Source organism: Neovison vison, chromosome 11, assembly GCF_020171115.1.
Source record: "Neovison vison isolate M4711 chromosome 11, ASM_NN_V1, whole genome shotgun sequence".
NCBI lineage: Eukaryota > Metazoa > Chordata > Mammalia > Carnivora > Mustelidae > Neogale > Neogale vison.
Genome location: NC_058101.1, coordinates 4,296,938 through 4,317,325, shown reverse-complemented (window position 1 = coordinate 4,317,325; position 20,388 = coordinate 4,296,938). Strand labels below are relative to the sequence as shown.

General features: G+C 38.0%; 1 protein-coding gene across 1 annotated transcript in view; it reads left to right on the top strand.

Moving 5' to 3' along the window:
• The window catches only part of BMP2K (BMP2 inducible kinase), a 121,476-nt gene that overhangs the window by 32,037 nt on the left and 69,051 nt on the right, over positions 1 to 20,388 (top strand). The window contains 2 exon segments of the mRNA XM_044225690.1: positions 14,864 to 14,982; positions 18,433 to 18,538. Of these exon segments, the coding sequence (XP_044081625.1) occupies positions 14,864 to 14,982; positions 18,433 to 18,538 (225 nt within the window).

Genomic DNA, 20,388 nt, shown 5'->3' with positions numbered 1-20,388 from the left:
GCCGCCCAAGACCACCGCAGGGTTGTGTGGTTAGTTGCTGCTGACTGTTTTCAACACAAGTTCTGGTGATCGTGATTTTTGCACATTGAATCGGAGTCAGGTCAAATACAGGCAGGCACAGAGAATGGAGCTTTTCCAGGGAGCTGCCTGATAGGTCTTGTGTTTTTTTTGGTGAGGCCAAGCCTGTTTTGTTGATGCCAGTATCTGCTGGTTTTTGCAGTTACTGTTGTTGTAAGGTGTATTTTTTCAAGACTACCATGGAGCTGGGAGAGAATGATAGGAACAGGACAAGTTAAAATGTCGCAAAGCTCACTGTTTTTTTACTGAGATTCACTTTGTTTTGAATAAAAGCTTCTCAAATTGTTGCAACTTTTGGGTAGTTTCAGAGTTGTGAAAAAGTTGATTTTTTAAGTTTTTTTTTTTTCCCCTTAGGAATGAGATCATAAGTGGGGGGAGGGGCAAAGGAAGAAGGAGAGAGAGAGAGAGAGAGAGGGGCAGACTCCCTGCCAAGTGTGGAGCTGGGTGGGGCTCAACACAGGGCTCTATCCTAGGACCCTGAGACCATGACCTGAGCTGAAACCAACTGAGCCATCCAGCTTCCCTGAGTTCACCTTTTTGATAAATACGCAAATAAATGAGTATTGTTTTGCCAAGTGATCTCTATCAAGAAGCTCAGTTTTTGTCCATTGATAAAGACATTTCTTTTAACACATTTTAGGAGTCATTTAAGAAATTTTAATACCATCTTATAAAATACACAGCTTTATTGATCTGTTGTATCGATTTCCATATACTTTTTTTTTCTTCCTCCAAAACCCTTTGAAACCCATCGAAAACTTTGTTTTCTCTCTTCATTTGATTTGTTTAGGAATAACTTATAAGTGTTTTTGAAATTTTGTCCAGTCTCAAAAAGGGGAAAATTTCCCATGTTGTAGTTACTGAAAAGAATTTATGATGGTCTTTGTAGTCTGTTTCAAACAGAACTGTTAGGGAACTATGTTAAATTATGGCAATGATGTGAATAATCCATGTCAGTAATTTTGGAGACAGTGTTCATATCTGAGTGTCTGGGCATATAATATCTATGCAAATATATAATTTCTTTTGCTTAATATTCTAAAGTGGATCCCAAAGTGGTATTAAGGATTATAGGAAACTCTCTATGGTATTGTCCTACTTTATCTTACTGTTACCTAATACCCCAAACACAGGAGTATCATTGATGGTTTCTGAGTTTCTACCTTGGAAGCATTTTAAATACATAGTTCTCAGTTAATAAGGAATTCATGATATTTACATTCCTATAGAAATAATCTCATTAATGTTGGCTGGCTTCCAAGGGCTGATCCAAAGGCTAATGTAATTGATGCTTTAGGATTCTGAACTGTAAACAGAAGGATCCCATTTCAAATTAGTTTACCAAAAGGGAGTTTTACTGGTTGAAAGAAACTTGGTGTCCTGAATTCAGCTACACCTGAAGACAATGAGATTATTTTGTTTATAGTATATTATGTTATGGTTATATTAGCACTTTTGTAATGCCTACACGAAATGTCATCCCTTGTAATGTTATTTGCCTAGTTATTTGCATTTTGATAGAAATACAGGTTTCCATATTGTCACTAATTTCATTGTGGTAGAATTTTATAAATAAAATCACGAGGCAAAAAATAGGAATATTTTAAGGCTCTTGATGTATGATTATGGTGGTAATATTTTACTAATCTCCACATCCAACAAGAGCATATAAAAAGATGATAGAAGATTATTAATTTTAGAACATCCTTGCTAACAAATATAGTGATGCTTTACTATTAAGTAACTTTTTTTTTTGGATACGGGAACACAGCTGTTTTCATTGTGTCTATAAATGATGATAATCAAGAAGATATCTCTTGCTTTGGTCTCTTCTCTGGACTTTATACTTGGAAATCTAATTGTCACTTCCATGTCTCCAGCTGATAGTCCAGTAGGCATCTGTGATGTAATGTGTCCAAACTGCACTCTTATATTCTGCCCCAGACTTTCGCTGTTTGTCAAGAACTATTCAGAGTTTGAGATTTTACCTTCCTTGTAATCTGACGGGTTAGCCTGCCATAGTTACACGGATGCTGTCAGAAGACACGAGACGAAGGATTTTATTACAGCAATAGCTGTAGCCAGAGTATCAGTGTTTGCTCCGGTTTCCAGAGCCTCAGTTCCCACTGGACTGTGGAAAAGGTCCCAGGTGATGCCTGTGCATACGGTGGATTGTATTACAGGAGAGGATGCCCGAGTTAAGGGAACTGGAATCTTTTACGATGTGTATTAAGTCTGTCCCAGAGAAGATGGGGGGGCATTATTATCTTTATTATGCTAGGCAGTAGACTAAACTGCTCTTTGCTCCAGAGGAATATATAGTCTTTGTCTGCTAAAGCTGTCACTACGCAATCCTGAAAAGACAGTCCAAATCAAAGGTAGCTAGTGCCTCTACTCACAAGGTAAGTAGAAATGAGAAACCCGTGTTGCATTGTTTGCCACTACAGTCTTCTCTGTCTCAATTAATGGTGATTTCATCCTTCTGACTCCTCGGTCCAGAAATCTTGGAGACATTTTAACTCCTCTTTTTCTCTTATATCTCACATCCAGTCTGTCAAGAATTCTTGTCCAGTCTACCCTCAAAATATATCTAGAATTTTTTCATTTCTCACTGTTCCCATTGCCTTTTTCAATACCACTATCATTTTTTGACAGAGTTACTGTGGTAGCCTACTACCTGGCTTTCCTACTTCTAATTTTGCCTTCACTCTAATCCCCAAGCAGTAGCCAGAGTGGTAATATTAAAATAAAAGTTCAGTCATGTCACTCGTCTACTTAGAACTCTCCAGTGGCTTCTCATTTTACTTGGAATGAAAGCCAACATCTTTACTCTCATCTGTACATAGACCCTACATGGTCTGGATCCCTTTTATGTCTTTGATATCTTTTTTATTTTTTATTTTTTTGTTTTTGTTATCTCTTCTTTGTTTGTTTGGCTTTAGGTTTTCTGGTCCCTTTGCTGTTCTCCAAATGTATCAGCTCCCCGTCTTAGGACCTTTGCACACCCTATTTTCTCTACCTGGAATGTACTTTTCCCAATAGTGGGACAAGTGGGCTCGTTCTCTCACTTTCCATCTTTACTCGGAAGTCACTCCAGGCCATCCCCATGCATTTAGATTAAACATTTCAATTTCACGCCTCCCGCCAACCCAGGTTTCCAGTCTGCTGTCCATGTCAACTTAATTTTCTTCTCAGGATGTAGCACTATCTCCCATATAGTGTATATTTTATTTATTTTGTTTCAGCCCCTTTAGAAGTAAGCTCACAAAGGGCAAGAGGGTTTCTCTGAATTTTTTACAGGTCATCTTGTTTCTTGTACCTAGTACAGTACTCAGCACCTTGTGAGCAGTTAATATATATTGTTGAGTGAATGCGTGATTGACATGGTGCGGAAGTGAATTCCTGTTTTCAGAATTTATGTTGTAAATGAGAAGTGTAGTGAATAGCAAAGGAAAATGATGAATCAGATTCATTGCTTTTTAATTCACGGAAGATCAGTGTAGTCGTTGTAACTTACCAGTTAAAATTACTTTGGCAGAACCATTTTGTTAATGGTAAGTCGCGCGCTCCAATATTTGAGTGCCGGACGAGGTCGCACTCAGACACGGATGAAAGTGTGATAAGAGAAGTGTGTTTGTGGCATTTACGTGCCGTTGAGGAGACAGGACTGGATGAGGGTAACGGGTGTGCATAGTGCAGCGGGTCAGCTTTGGGAGGTTCCTGGTGTCGGGGTGGCAGACTCCGACGCTGCCCAGGCCAGGCGGGCGTGTGGGAGGGAAGCGGGCCCGGGAACGCGAGGAAAGGGCGGCGAGATGCAGAGAGAGGCGGAGGCCCCGCGGCGCCTGTGTGAGGGCTCGCCCGCCCGCAGCTTCGTGCGCTTCGTGTGCGTGAGGCCGCGTAGGAACGACGGCCCGCCGTTTCCTTATTTCCAAGTTTTTTAAGAGAAGTTGAAAACGTCGGTTTTCATCTGAGATGTGTGCTAAGGCGCTGAGCAGCCCCGTCTAACACGGTTTTGGCTTGCGCCGTCTTTACGAGAAATACCGCCTGCCCCTGCGTTTCTACCCCGAGGAAACCCTGGGAGTGCGGACGGCCCGTTTTCTCCTGCTTATCCGTTCTCCTTTCGTTCCTCCTCCGCTTTCATGTTTTTCCTGGGTCCTCCCCTTTGTCATTATGTAGTGAACTTTTCTTCTGACACAACTAACCGGACGGCTGTGGATGTAAAAATCATTAGAAGGCGAGATTTATAGGGGAGGGAGGAAGACTCAGTCTTGTGTTATTGGACTAACTGCTTACCTTCTCTCCAAGTGTTGACTTTATTCCTCGTCTGGACAGCAGGAGTGTCGGTGAAACTGCCTCGTGATGTGCGTGGAAATGGGGTAATGACCCGGCAGTTCTCTGTACGGCGCCAGGGCTGGGGGAAGGCCGCGCGCTTGCCTCTTCTTCTCTAAGGCCCCTTACTTCTGCCTCGTCAAGTGTCCCTGACCCATTCTTTCATTGCCTTGTACCAGACAGCACTTACTGACATGAGAACTTCGGCACACATTTAATTTAGTAAGCCTATTTAGGAGTATTTTCACTTTTAAAAGAAACTTCTGAAGTCATTGCCGAACTTAAAGTGATGAAAGCCTGACGTGTCACAGGTCAGTGGGCGTTGGTAGGAGGATCATTCTTCTGGCTCATACCCCACAGCAAAGTAAGTGCCTACTCCACTCTTCTGGAAGATCGTTTTCAGATGACATTGTGTTCTTTGGCAATGGTTAAAACCAGAAGCTGCTGACAGCTTGGTATTTCCTCCGTCCTGTTGATTTGCGTGATGGATGATGATACACCCGCTACAGAAAGACCACATGTAATTCTACCCTTCCATCTTTCTTCTTCCGTTCCCTAGGAAAACAAACTCGATAGGAGTAAACCCTTCTAAAGCCCAGTCTTTCATAAACATGAAGTGCTTGTGTGTGTCAGGATGTCGGAGCTGTAGGTATCTAGGATACCGTAAACATTTTCTGTGGCAAGAGACTCATGGTGCCTTTGGGGAAGTTGGAGTCCGTATCATCAGAGGCAGTGTCTTTTCTTGTAAAAGAATAATTCTCAGTGGTGGTGGTGTGGTTGTTGCCTGGCAAGGGGGAGAGCAATTACCTGGGGAAAAACATCTGGCGTTTCTTGTTTCTTCCAACTTTGTCGTGAAAAGTTTACTATGAGACCTTGAAGGAACAGTATAATGAATAACCATGTTGTTGTTCAGCTACATTCACTGCCAGTAACATTTTATAGTACTTTCTTTATAAATTTTTGAAAACACGTGGATAATTTTGAATAATAGCTGTGTATTAGGAGACCTATTGTTCATTTTCTTAGGTGGGAGAGAGGTACTGTGGTTAAGGAGGAAAATGTATACATTTTAAGAACATATATGTGTTTAAATAGCAATTACGTACTAGTAAGTAAAATGATAGTCTACCTATTACTTCCTTCAGACAGTTCACCACCAACAAACAGGGTTTCTGGTTTCTTTCACCAACAAAAATGTTTTATGGTCTCTTTCAAAACTAGAACTTAATTAAGGATTATGTAATGCATTTCATTGTTATGTCTTTTTAAATCTAGAATAGGGATGCCGTGGTGGCTCAGTCGATTAAATGTTTGCCTTCAACTCAGGTCATGATCCCAGGGTCCTGGGGTTGAGCCCACATCAGGCCCCCTGCTGTCACTCCCCCTGCTTGTGTTCTCTCTCTCTTTTCTCTCAAGTAAATAAGTAAATCTTAAAAAAAAAAAAAATGCAGAATAACCCTCTGCCCCTCCTTTTTTTTTACTCTACCTGTGGAACACTGTGTAAGACTACTAGACAGAGTCAGTATCTTGGACTTTGGTTGTTTCTCTGTGTTAGCACGTTCCTTATTCTTCTAGCCTCTGTTTCATGTACGCTGGAGTTGGGCCTTAAGATTTATCAGGTGAAAAGTTTTTAACAAAATTACTTTGTAGGTAATCAGGAAGCATGTAATGTCAATATTAATGCAATATTAATGACTCCCAGATTTCTCCCTTACAAGGGGATTTTTCCTTGTGATACTTTGGCATCATGGGAATATCCTGTTTCTCATCACACTTCATATTGAACTTTGGGCACGCATAGATGATCCTTACTGAATCAGTTTCTTAGTGTTGTACTTCTCGATTTTGATACTTTTTCTTCCCAACTCCATGGGCAGTCTCTGTCACTTTTTGGGAATGAGTAGTGTCTTCCAATGTGTTGGGCAAGAAAGTAGGCTGAGAACCATTGTTATAAGAAACATTTAGTGGTAATTCTTTATTTATATAACCTCTGCCAACTTGGATTTTCTGTTCTCTGGAAAGAAGGTGCTAATTAGGAGCTAAGGGACATTCACTGAATGTAAATTATTTGATGAAATTAATTTCTTACAGTGACTACAAAACTTGTCAGGTTTTGTCAAAGTGTATCTTAGTTTTATCAAGGCATTTAAAAATACCTCTTTTTTTTCATTTCAGAAGAGTTTGGTTACTTCAGAAGTGATTGAACTGTTATGTTATGAACACATTTTGATTATTTTGCATCTATTATTGTGTGACATCATCATCAAGTTGCTTACTACCTAATGGGAGAGGCAGATTGATGAACAAAAGATCAAAAAAAAAGGATAAAATTATCATGATGAAAAATAAAAATAAAATGAAATGAAAAGATCAACTCTGCTCTGTGGAATGGACTGGAAGCTGGGAGAGTTTGAAAGCAGTGCAGTATAGCTTGTAGGGACGTCTCATTGTGTAGACAAAGAAGGATTTATTAAGTACTTAGTTTAGTATCGTATGTCTCCAAAATATCTGATGTCGGCCTCTAGACCAAATCCATTTTGAATTACCGTTAGGTTTACAAGTTTTTTTGATTTGTTGCTTGATATGGCATACTTCTCATCTTCCCAAGTAGAAGATGAAATACATTCATAACTACTACTTTTAGGTAAGCAGTTACATTCTGCCTGCGGTTCTCTGACACTAGTTGGGTGCCCATCAGTTCAGTTCGGACACTACTAGACTCAACCCACGCCTTAAAGGGCTCAGTCTCAGATGATTGCCCCGATTTCAGATGCCTGGGGGCCCTCAGCACTTCTGGTGATTTTCTTGACAGCAAATTTGGGGTTTCTCATGATTCCTCTGCAGGTTTGATAATTTGCTAGAAAGACTCAGAATTTAAGAATGTGCTCTGCTCACGATTGCCATTTTATTACCAGGGCTACAGTGAACAGCCGGGCTGAACAGGTGCATGAGGCAGGGGTATAAGGAATGGAAGGGCCTCGAGTGCAGGGGCTTCTGTCCACATGGGGGCAGGGTGGGCCGCTCTGCGGATGTGAGTGTGTTCACCAACCAGGAAGTTCTTGGGGTCTTGTTATTCAGAATTTTTACTGAGGCCACTTTACATAGGCACAGTCGATTAAATCATTGACCATGTGATTGTGCTCAGTGTCTTAAACCCTCTCTTCTCCTCAGAGGTTGGCAGGTGGAATGGAAGTAGAGACAGGAGGCTGAAAAGTTCCTACTCTAACCATGGAGTAGGTCTTTCTGGGGCCAGTCTCCAGCCTGAAGCTGGAAAAACGCTAAAACTGGTAAAATGATGCCATCCGTATATAATATGCTTATTTAAAAGTAGTATGAGCTTAATTGTGCTAACACATTCACTCTCTGCTTGTGAGACGGCCAGATAAGGGTATAGGGCCAAATCTACCCTGAACTAAAGCAAATGTGCAACCATTCAAAAAGACTTTTTCTTTATCCTGAACCTTCTGAAGTTTCTTGATGATTAGCCTTGATATGGTGTTTTTTTGTGTTTGTCTTTGTTTGTGTTCACCATGCTTGGTATTTGCTGGGTTAGTGCTTTTTTTTTTTTTTTAATATTTAAACTTTAATTAAATTTTGATTTTTTAAAACTTCCAGTATAATGAACACGCATTGTTTCGTTTGTTCCAGGTGTACAATGTAGCGATTAGGCAGTTGGGTACCTCACTCAGTGTTCATGATAAGTGTACCCTTTCTCCCCTTCACCTTTTCACCCGTGCCCACACACTTCCCCTCTGGTGTCCACTAGGTTGTTGCCGATATTGAATTCATTTGTTTGTCTCTTTTTTCTTTGTTTGTTTTTGTTTATTAAATTCCACATATGAGCGAAATAATGGTATTTGTCTTTCTTTGACTTAATCACTTAGCATTATACCCTCTAGATCCATCCACGTTGTTGGAAATGGCAAGGTTTCATTCGTTTTTATAACAAATACTCCATTGTGTGTGTGTATATAGGATATACTCTATATATCTATATATATGGTTAGCTTTTTACTTACAGAAACCCATGCACATCAAGTTTGGAATATATGTGTGTGTATTCTATCTTCGATATACTTTTCTTCTTATAAAGAAATATTAAGAAAGAAGAAAGAATAAATATTATTCTTAATTATTTATTTCTTCTTTATTTTCTCTTTCTGGAACTTCTGTTACTGTGATAGTAGATCTGTTACACTGGTCCTTTTATGTTCCTGTCTTTTCTTTCTTATTTTGTCTGGAAAATTTCTGGAAATTTTCCTTAATTTTATCTTCTAGCTCCTCTGTTGAAGTTTTCCCCTTTTGATCTCTTAGTTTTAATTTGCAAAAATCATTCCTCATTCTCTGAATATCCCTTTTATAGGACCCTGCTCTTATTTCATGACTACAGTATTTTCCTTCCACTCTGAACATGTTTGTAGGTTCATGCATGATTTCCTTAGATCCTAGCATCTGTTCAGAGTTCCTTTTTTCCTGTTTGCCTTTTTTCATCTCTTTATGTTGGAGTCTTTCTGTGTCTGATGAACCTTTGATGTCTGGTTTTTGTTTTTGTTTTTGTCTTTTTTATTTTTTGAGTGAGGTTCTTTAAAGTGATGATTGGAAGGGCTTTGTGTAAATTGTAAGGGTTTTCTTAATTCAGGGCTTCACCTCAATGTCATGAGTCAGAAAGCCACTCTGTTTTCCTTCTGTGTCTCCCAAATTTCCGTATCTGTATTTTTTTAATCCGGTTTCCAAGAAGAGAACTTCTTTGATACGACTAGGATGTACTTTCTGTCTGGCGCTTGTCGCTGAGCAGTGGTCTCAGACTGAGGTGGAGAGTCTTTTCACGGTGTGTAGACTTTTATTTAATTTTCCTGTTTTTAGGACTACACCTTTCTCTCCGCTTCTGTCCGCATGCCTACAAATGGTGCCTAGTGTCCCAGATGACTGCTGGTTTAACTCATCTTGCCTGGAGTGGGAGGATGGTGTTGGCTTGTCCATGAGGAATGGGGTGGGAAATCTAGAGGTCTGATGCTTTTATGAAGACTTTAATCCAGTCTTCCTATTTCCTCATTGCTATCCCTGCATTCATAGGGCCCCCCATAATTCTGTAGTTTTTTAGTTTTTCAGGTTTATGTCATTAGACTAGTCTTGCTTCTTGCTCATTCTTGCTCCCTCTCCCTCCCAGTCAAATGCTTGATGTGGTCTTTTCTCTGTTCTGTTTAGTCCTATACTATGTGTCCCTAAGTTCTTCATCTTCCAAAATTTTGTTGACATGTCTTGTCTCTTTCTCTTTGACCTTATGGATTTAAGGCTTTAAAAATCCTTTTATTTTTGTTATGGAGGAGTACAGTGGTAAATGCTACCGTTGAGATCACAATATGTTTATTGGAAATCTCGTGGCTTTGTGTGACTTCTTTTGTATGCCGCTTTTACTGTATAGTGGTGGAAAGTACCTTTCCTTTATCTGTTTTAAGTTGATGAGTTCTTTTCTCATTCATTTAAAAGAAATGTTCTACATTATTTCTCTAAAAATTTCCAATAAAACACAGCCCCCATACAACATCCAACACTACAATGACATATAAAGAAAAAATTAGGGGTGCTTGGGTGGCTCAGTTGGTTGAGCATCTGCCTTTGGCTCAGGTTATGATCCCAGGGCCCTGGGATTCAGCCTCGCACCAGGCTCCCTGCTTGGCGGGGATCCTGCTTCTCCCTCTCCCCCTGATGCTTCCCCGCTTGTGTTCTCTTACTCTTTTTCTCTGTCAAATAAATAAAATCTTGAAAAAAAAAGAAAAAGAGAAAAAAATTAAGTTCCTCTTCCCCCAGTATATGATTCTGAATCAAGCTTTGGTGTGTGTCCTTGATCAACACCAAATGGAGCCAAGTGGTAGACCAAATAGGCACACCTTCGTGTGTCAGGCGAGTTCTCTAATGCTCTCCTACGACGGAAGGAAAGAGAGGACCCTTTAGAAAAAGAGACCAGTGATAGGAAGGCAAGTCATGGAAGAGCGGATACAAGTGACCGGCAAAAAGAGGCAAAGAGGCTCAGTTTCACTGGTAATGAGAAGAATGAAAGATAGAAGTAACAGAGCCTCAAGTCTTTCCCTATCAGGTTGGCAGAATTGTAAGTGCTCTGGTGAGCATGTGAGAAAAGGACTCCTGTTGCTGGTGAAAGTTGCTACAGCCTTTCAGGGTTTAGCCTGGCAGTGTTGAATCTGCAGTGTGTTTTTCCTGTGGGGGACTTACCTTGGAAATCTATGCCACGGGAACAAAAGTGCTAGTCTTTAAGAATGATTGTACGAGGGTGTTTAATCCAACATTTATTGTCCGTAATAGCAAGAGACAGATAAAACAGCAGACTAACCTGAATGACCATCACTTTGGAGATGATCAAATTATGGTATTTACATGGTATACCATACTCTGCAGCTGTTAAAATGGGGGAGGGATGGTGTGGCTGGGTGATGGACACTGGGGAGGGTGTGTGCCATGGTGAGTGCTGTGATGTGTGTAAGCCGGATGACTCACACACCTGTACCCCTGGGGCTAATAATACATTATATGTTAATTAAAAATAATTTTAAAAAATGAAAAAAAAATGAGTTAAGCCTTGTGTCTACACTACAATAGTCCCTAGAAATGATTCTTTTTTTTTGTCAAAAGGAGTGGAGGGAGGAAGAGGCTAAATCTTTTATATGGGTATCTGTGCTTTGTTTTTTATTTTACTTTATTTTTTAAAAAAGGTTTATTTGAGGGGAAGAGGGAACGTGTGCTCGCGTGGTTGTGGAGGGAGAGGGAGTGAGTCAAGCAGACTCTGGTGCCGTGCCCTGGAGGGTTTGATCTCAACAGCCCTGAGATTGGACCTGAACTGAAACCAAGAGTTGGGCGCTTTACCAACTGTGCCGCCAGGTGCCCTGGTATCTGTGTTTTAAACCAGACACTTGTATAAAGATTATTTGATAAAACCTGTGTAAAATACCTTCAAAACAAACTTTATTAGTACAAGGTAATTGGAGGATTTCCTGGGTGGCTGGCATTTGAGATTAAATGGAGGTTGTTCATTTTTGATTTATCTCAGGTTGACTATAATGTAAAACTAGTATCTTAATCCAGGTCCCTGCTTTCTTGTTTACCTAACCCAGTGGACTACTTAGTAGTGTTCTCAGGATTATTTTGTTACTGATGGATTTCTACTCCTTTGGGTACTCTTAGTTGGTAAATTAACATCTGAACCCGAGGAAATGCAGGGAAGATAAAGAAAGAAACTGCTTCTGTCATTTATGTTTTCCTTCCTTTTTTTTTTTCATGTTTTCCTTTTTTTATGTTATCTTTCTGAACACATTCGAGGAGAGTTACAAATAAATGCACCATCAGTAAATGGAAAGTAAGACAAATGAAAGCATGGAAAAATAATGGCTTTTAATAGGAGGAGTAGTTTATCAGGAAAAGTTAGGCTCTAGAAATACATGCCTTCCGTTCATACACAATGACCGAAGGCACCTGGCGCCTCTAGAGCCGTGCTTTCCGAGGCGGTGTTCGGTCAGGTGCAAGCTACATTGTCAGTATTTTAGCACTGTTAACTGAAACAAATTTAGGTTGGCTTCAAGCTACTCCTTCATTGAAATATGATACTTTTTGTGCTGGGTTGTGGACAAAGGAGATGATACTTGAATTTGGCGACCTGTGCAGTGGTTTCACATGTGAACTGCACGTCTAACCTGGAAACAAACTGGGGGAGGCTGATAATCATTGCTTTTCAGAATATGTACCCACAGTTGGAAAGGAATGCCTATATTATATGATTTATAGATTACAAAAGATTTCAGTAATTTTCCTTCTCGTGTTAAATTGTGTAAATATACATTATTTCCCATTTTACTCTGTCAGATCCGTATCTGTCATTAGTTTTTTTACTCTTGGGATTTGGGGACACATTTGGAATGCTTTATAATACCCTTATGGCTCCAAATTTGGAATTATAAATATAGCTTTAATTTAACAACTGTGCCTTTGCTTGGAATTGAACCATATATTGAATTGGATGTAGAAATACATAAAAAGGGGGATTTGTGGTTAACTGCTAGTAATCTTGTGATATATGTATGTGGTGATTTGAGAATTGAAGTACACAATAATGTAGTCAAAACTCTAGGTAAAAATTCTGAAGGAATGATGCATGATGAACTTGAATGGGGTTGGTCGTGAAAGACTTCCTGAGGAAACATATGTGTTGAAGACTTTGGTAGGTGTGGATGGATTCATGGCAAGCAGATGATACTCCTCTCTTGGATTACTGTAATTCTTAAGTAATTACCACTGAATGTGTTCTTCAAGCAAATAATATTAGCTAATTAACAATCAGAAATTGTTGGAAAATATAGTATTTGGAGAAATATAAATAAATTATTCCCTTTCATTCTCAAAGCAGGCACTATTAATGACCAATTTTAACCTAGTTTAGGTATAAATCACAGTTAATGAACATGTCTCTTTAGAAAACCTAACGTCTGGTGGGATTTAGGTCTAATTTCAAATTAGTGAAATCAGCAAGCTTTAACTTTAAGGAATATGGGTTTTATGAAGAAAATTAAAATTTTCCCCTTAGTTTCCCTAATTCATAGGCATAAAGTTACTTTGTTAATGGGTGGTTGAGAACTGAATATATAGGATCCATGACTCCTCTAAGAACTTTATCTCTGGTTTAGTGGATGCTCAGCTAGGGTGTACATCAGAACCAACTGGGAGACTACTGCCTAATTCCCCAGTTAATAACCAGTTTACATTATTATGTATTTATAAGAACATATACCTAAGTAGAATAATATAAAGTGTAGGGGGACACACACACACACACACACGGCCTGCTTAGGCTTTCTGACTCTGACTTGGGTCAGAACTTGGAAATCTATTCAAGATAAATTCATTTCTCTCTCTCTAGAAAAATATCTCAGAACAAATTCTGTTTAAATAATTTATCTTGACCTATACTCATACTAACTCCACATATATACCTAACTTTCAGCATTTTCTTTAAATTTTTAAAAATCAAATAAAAATTTGAATAGTTGAAGTAGTACTTTATTAGTGCTACTAATTTCTTAATGTTTGTATATGAAATTATTGCTAAGTGAACTTCTTTAAAAAAATTCCCTGCATTGTTAGAGCTTTTACTTCAAGTACCTTTCCCAAATACCATCTTTCTCTTTCTTGGTAACCACCTTGCGAGTTGGATGATTTGACTTTCCCTACATTGTGTATATGGAAATCCAAATCTACGACGTGGGAGTTTTACAGTTTCTTGGAATTGCAGTTGGGGGATATGAAGACTCTGGATTGAATCCATACTGGTTCTGGAGTATCTTAGGAACTCTTTTTCCCCTATCATATATCCCCAGTAGTTTACTTTTCCTTTGACTGTTTTGTGTTGAATAAATGCAGTTGCCTTATAATTGCTCAGGATGCTGTTTTATTAGGGCTATCAAACTGATAAAAGTGACACAACCATTTTTTGTTTTAAACTACATTAAACAACATAATATCCTTTACCAGGATGAGCTTTAAAGACTTCAGGTGGAGTCTTTGTGTAGATGTGACAAATAATTGTTCTTTAGAATACTGAGCAATGTGTTTTGGATTTGCTTTCTCAAATACAGTTAACAGACTGTCCAAATAACTGTGGCATAAATAATGAGGACACTTATATCATGTTAAGACTTCTGGAAGGAGATGGTTCCAGAGTTGTCTAATGCAGTAGCCTAACTATGTCAGTGTTTTAGGTCATCTTTGCTCTGATCCTTTTGGTCCATCATGGTCCCGTCTGGTCCATCCTGACCACAGATAGCTACAGTAGGTCTGAACATCATATTCATCTATAACAAAATCCAGAAGCTAGCAGAAGAGCTTGGCCTTCTTCACAAGTCTCTCTCTTTTCTGGGTGGACAGTCCTTCCCTGCAATCCCCAGCCAATTTTCCCCTTCCGTCCCATAGCAAAATTGTTTACATACCTAGTCCTAAGTCAGATACTGACAAGAGGAAATGAGATTCATGATAACAGTGTTGGTTCATCCCCTGGAACTGGAGGGGAACCCACCCATCTGATTCTGTTGCTATCTCAGATAACATCAGTGTTTTGTTATCACAGAGAGGAGGAGGCTGGTGATTAGACAGTCACTAATATGTGCCAAACTATAGTAATGCAGTTATAGTGACATTTTCCACGTTACGTAAGAGGCAAAATGAAATTTTAGTATTTTAACCTTTAAAAGAGAAGCATGTTTATTTGAGGAGCATGCTGTTCTCCATGTACTACTTTGTGATGGTCATAGGAAGCCAATGTTTTGGCTTTTAATCTATTAATATAGTTGCTTGCTATTATTTTTGTCTTGTATGTGGTTTATTTCTGAGATTAAGCTCCTCAGTGATACTGCATAGTAGTTTCTGCTTCTTTGTAATTAACCGGTACTCGTTCTCCTAGGTGGATTCTCCACGGTTTTCCTGGTGCGGACACATGGTGGAATCCGCCATGCATTGAAACGAATGTATGTGAATAGCATGCCAGACCTCAACATTTGTAAAAGGGAAATTACAATTATGGTAAGTGAAAGTGTAATTCCATTTGAAAAATTTGCTGTTCTTTCTTTTGATTTTGCACTGTAACAGTAGCCAGGTTTTAGGCAAGCTGCTTACTGGTTTATGGAGGTCTAGAAAACCTTTGAAGTGTATTCTCTATAGTCCTCCGTAGGGCTAACTGTAGTCCACTCCTCCTTTATCCTCTCTTATTGTAGTTCAGTGGGCAAAGTACTCTGCTTTTTCTTTTTCCCCCTCTTTTTAAAATACATTATGATTATGAAATATTTTGAGAATAGAAAAATTACAGAATTATGTAATAAGTACCAGTTTATGCTCTACTGAACTTAAGAATTAAAATTTTACAGATGGAGTTGAAGCCTCTGTGTACTCCTTCCTAGCCGTATCCTCATGCTGTTCTCATCCAGAAAGAACCGTTGTCTTGAATTTGGTGTTTACCTTCCCCATGGTGTTTAATACAGTCAGGGTAGTGTGTTTGTCTTCAACATTTTGTTTTGCTTTTCATTTTAAAAATCACGTTATAAAGTTTACTGTTGTTATTACTTTTTTTGGGGGGTGTACTCCACAATATATGGAAAGAGAACCTCCAGTAAGGGAAAGATTCTTTTTAAATGTTAGGAAAAGTAAAAAATATTTTAATAGGTTATTAAAGAAATTTCAGTCACTTGGTTAACTAAACAGTTAAAAAAATGTACCAAATAGAAATTTTCTTTTTTTCTATGTTATCTTATTCTCAGTGCTCTGTATGGCTTGTTTTTCTCCTCCTCCTTCTCCCCTGCTCATCCTTTCTTAGGTCTCCTCTTCCTCCGCCTCTTCTTTGTCCTCCTCCTCCCCTCTGCCTCTCCCTTCCCCCCTCATCTTTCCCTTGCTTCCTCCACTTCTTTCTCATCCTCTCTCCTCCCCCTCTTCTACCTTTCCCTCCCCCTCATGTTCTTTGTCCTCCTGCTTTTCTTCCTCCCCCTCTTCTTCTTTCTTCCTTTCTCTCTTCCCATCCGTCTCTGTCCGTCTCTCCTTCCTCCCCCTCTTCCTTCACATCTTCTTTCTCTTCCTCTTCCCCTTCTCTTCCTTCGGCTCTCTTCCTCCTCTCATCGACTGTTTATCAAATGCTAATATATATTTAACATTTTTGTCTTATTGAAATGAAACTTTTGTTTTGTTTATTTATTACAATCCACTATTTTAAAGTGAACAGTTCGGGCACTTAGTGCATTCATGATGATGTGCAGTCACCACCTCTGCCTAGTTCTGAATCTTTCCATCACTCCAAAAAAAAAAAAGAAAGAAATCCCCTGCCTGGCAAGCAGTTGCTCCCATTCCTACCTTGTTCCAGGCCCTGGCAAGCACCCATTGTGTTATGTCTCCATAGATTTACCTATTCTGGATATGTCATGTAAATGGAGTCATGCAATATGTGACCTTTTGTGTTGGCTTTTTTCACTGAGCATGTTTTTGAGGTTCATCTACCTGGTATGTGTGTATCTAACTGTCTGTCACAGCTTGTTTATTCATCTTTTGAGGACTCTAAAGAAAAACAGTGATGGACATTTGGGCTGTTTCTATTTTTTGGCTGTTGTGAATGGTGCCGCTATGAATATGTGTGTATATATATTTATTTATTTGTTTTCAGTTTTTTGAGTTTGTATTTAGGAGTGGAATTGCTGGGTTATGGTAATTCTGTGTTTAACTTTTAGGAGCCACAGAACTGTTTTCCATAGCAGTTGAACCTTTTATGTTCACACCAGCAGTGTGTGGGATTCTGGTTTTTCCACGTCCATGTCAAATGCTTGTTAATATCACTGCTACTGTGAGCTGCTTAGAGATTTCCTACTTTATATCAACATCATTAGCAACATACAATTTGATCCCTTTTGTTCAGCGATAGGTACACTTATACATACAACAGGATTTATCTGATTCTGCTTTTATTCTCCCTACTCCCTAGTTAGACTAGAATTGACTAGGCTTTGAGACTTGGATTTTAAAAGCATTTTAGAAAAGCTATCAGTTGAAAGGGTGAAGAGATTTACCCCAAGATAATTGGCGTTCTTAGACTAAGTTCTTGAACTTGAGTTTAGACAATGGTACTGTGTACCACAGTTCTTCCTTTCAATAGAATTTGTGTAATTTTTTTTTCTTTTTAAAGATTTCATTATTTATTTGACAGAGATCACAAGTAGGCAGAGAGGCAGGCAGACGGGGAGGGGAAAGCAGGCTCCCTGCTGAGCAGAGAGCCTGATATGGGGCTCGATCCCAGGACCCTGGGATCATGACCTGAGCTTAAGGCAGAGGCTTAACCCACTGAGCCACCCAGGTACCCCAAATTTGTGTAATTTTGATATGTAAAATATAGTCATCATCAGTAGCAATAAAACTCAGGTTCTCTGCTTTTGAACACAGAATTTAGGGTGATTCGTTCTTTACAGCAGTGGTCTTCTAACTTTTTGGTGCCCATCTACTATTATATTTGTGTATTTATGAACCAGTCACATTATAGCTTCCAAGTTACATGTTAAAATTGGGTTTATTATTAATGATAGTGGGTGTAAATTTATTTTTAAAAAGTATTGTTGATAATCGTTTTTTAATTTCCAGACCTATCTAATTAGATGATTATTATGAACCTCATTACATGCTGATCATTATCTTTACCAGAAACAAAAGTGTCAGATTTGCCATTTTTTCCTTATTTTCTTGTACTTGTATTATTAGTATTATTTTTAACCTGTGGTTTCTTTTCTTTTCTTTTTTTTTTTTTAAAGATTTTATTTATTTGACAGAGAGAGATCACAAGTAGGCAGAGAGGTAGGCAGAGAGAGAGAGGAAAGCAGGCTCCCTGCCGAGCAGAGAGCCTGATGCGGGGCTCGATCTGAGGACCCTGGGATCATGACCTGAGCTGAAGGCAGCGGCTTAACCCACTGAGCCACCCACGCGCCCTAACCTGTGGTTTCTTAATAGAATTTTTTTTTAGCCACTTGTTTGTTTTGTAGGTTATTTAGTTAAAAGTATATACATTCATAAATCCACTTAACTAAGTACACAGGAATTGTAGTATGTTGCAGGGAAAACAAATTAGAGTGTACTTGTTAGTTCATAAATATTAGAGCTTAATTAAAAAATATTTTTAGCTAAAAATAAATAAAAGTTCTGGTATTATATTCTTGAGTCCCGAAGAACTATCATGCACACTTTGGGAGACTGCTGGTTTTGAGTGAACCATCTCTTTTGTCCTGATTGAGTTTAAAAATTAGTGTTTATTGAATATTCGCCTGTTAGAAAATGGCAGGCACATGTAAGGAAACTTTTCATTGAAACTGTAGAAACCTTTTTGAAATATGTCAGCTTCCATATTTATTCTTAATTTAATTTTTGAAATTCTTTAAATATATTAATTTAGACTTTAAACCATTGCTAGTAGAGCTTGAAAATGTATGTTTTTCAATTATTATTATTTTTCAGAAAGAGCTGTCTGGTCACAAAAATATTGTGAGTTATTTGGACTGTGCTGTTAATTCAATAAGTGATAATGTATGGGAAGTGCTTATCTTAATGGAATATTGTCGAGGTAAGTATTTTTCTGTATTTGTTTTATGAAAAAAAAAATTGTCCTTAAAATGGTTTACTAGGTGTCTTGGTTTCTCCCAGGACAGCTGTCATCTGATCTAGACACTTATTGTAATCCCCAACTTTAATTATCTAATTAAGGAATGCTATTAAGAAATATTTAAAATTTAGTCCTCGTTGCTGCAGTAATGATAGGTGCATGTAAATGACAATTAGAAAAATGCTGTTGGTTTACACAAGAAATCCAAGCAGGTGAAGAGCAGTTATACATCATCCTCCCTATATGTTTCTTTTATACGCCAACAAAGGAGAGCATCATTTATCAATATTAGTGTTGTCAGATTTTCTCCAGCACTCTATAAGGTTAATTTTCAATATATATAAAATATAATAAATTTAGTTGCATTTTGATCTATAATATTTATAAACTTACATAGTCCTTGCAGTTCTTTTATAAATATCAGAAGGTTAAAAAATGTATTTTATTTGGATATCATGGTATTTCAAAGAAATATTTACTGGTGTAGTATGCCTTAATAATTTTAAAACTTTTTATGTATTTGGAGGGGGCAAGTAATTCATTTCCAGTAAACTTGCTTTTTTTTTTTTTTTTCTTTTAAATCAGACTGTATCTGGCAATTTTGACTGTAGCGAGCCTTGGTTTATATTTAGATTCTCGTAAGACAGTTATGATTTTTAATTATATTAGGAACACTTGTCATTTCCTGAGTGATGGAGGAAGAGGAGGTTGGTGATGGTGATGGAGAAAATACAGTCTCATTTACTGTAGTTTTGTAAGGAGGGAAGGACAGGGGAAAATAAAGTGAATCACTATTATATCTATTACGTTATACTTGTAAATTATTTCCTATATAATATAAAAAATTAGATTATTTTATTTCTATTTCATTCTGTAAAACATGTGATCTCTTTAATGAGAAGATATTGACGTTATTTACCGTACTTTCCTGAGTTTTAGCATTTGTAGTGCTGTTAGCTGGATAGTGTAGCCCTTGGTTACCTGTAAAGATAGCCCTCAGCTATTTTTTTAAAGATAATTGAATCTGGGAGGAGCAAGATGGCAGAGGAGTAGGAAACCTTAATTTCATCTGGTCCAGGAATTTAGCTAGATAGTTATCATACCATGCTAAACACCTACAAACTTAACAGGAGATCAAGGAAGAAAATAGTAGCAATTCTGTGAACAGAAAAGCAACCACTTTGTGGAAGGTAGGATGTGCGGAGAAGTGAATAATTTAAGACTCACTGCAACAGGCCCCTGCCCCAGAAGATCACCAGGAACATCCAGTCAACACCAAGATTACTGGTAAATGAGAACTGCAAAGCTCCAGTGCTAGGGGAATACGGCACATAGAATTCATGGCTTTCCCTTCATGATTCTTTAGTCTTTCAACATTAAATTTTAAAAAATTTCCTTATTTTTTCTTTTTCTATTTTTTTTGAATTTTTCCTCTTTCCTATTTTAACCAATATCTTATCAATACCTTTTAAAAAATCTTTTTCAATTTTCATTTTTACAATGATACTCTATCTCTTCATTGTATTTAACCTTATTTTTTGTTTATATGTATATATGTTATATAACTTTTTATGTTTATAAATTTTAAAGTAAAAAACATGTTTATATAAACATTATATGTTTATAACATATATGTATATATGTTTATATATACATATATGTTTATATATAAACATATATGTATACACACAAAACTGTTTCTTATAAGTTTTTCTTTCTTTAAAATTTTGAGATACAGTTTATTCTAACAGACCAAAATATACCCTTAATCTAGTGTATGGCTTTGTTCTACTCTCCTGCCTGATCACATT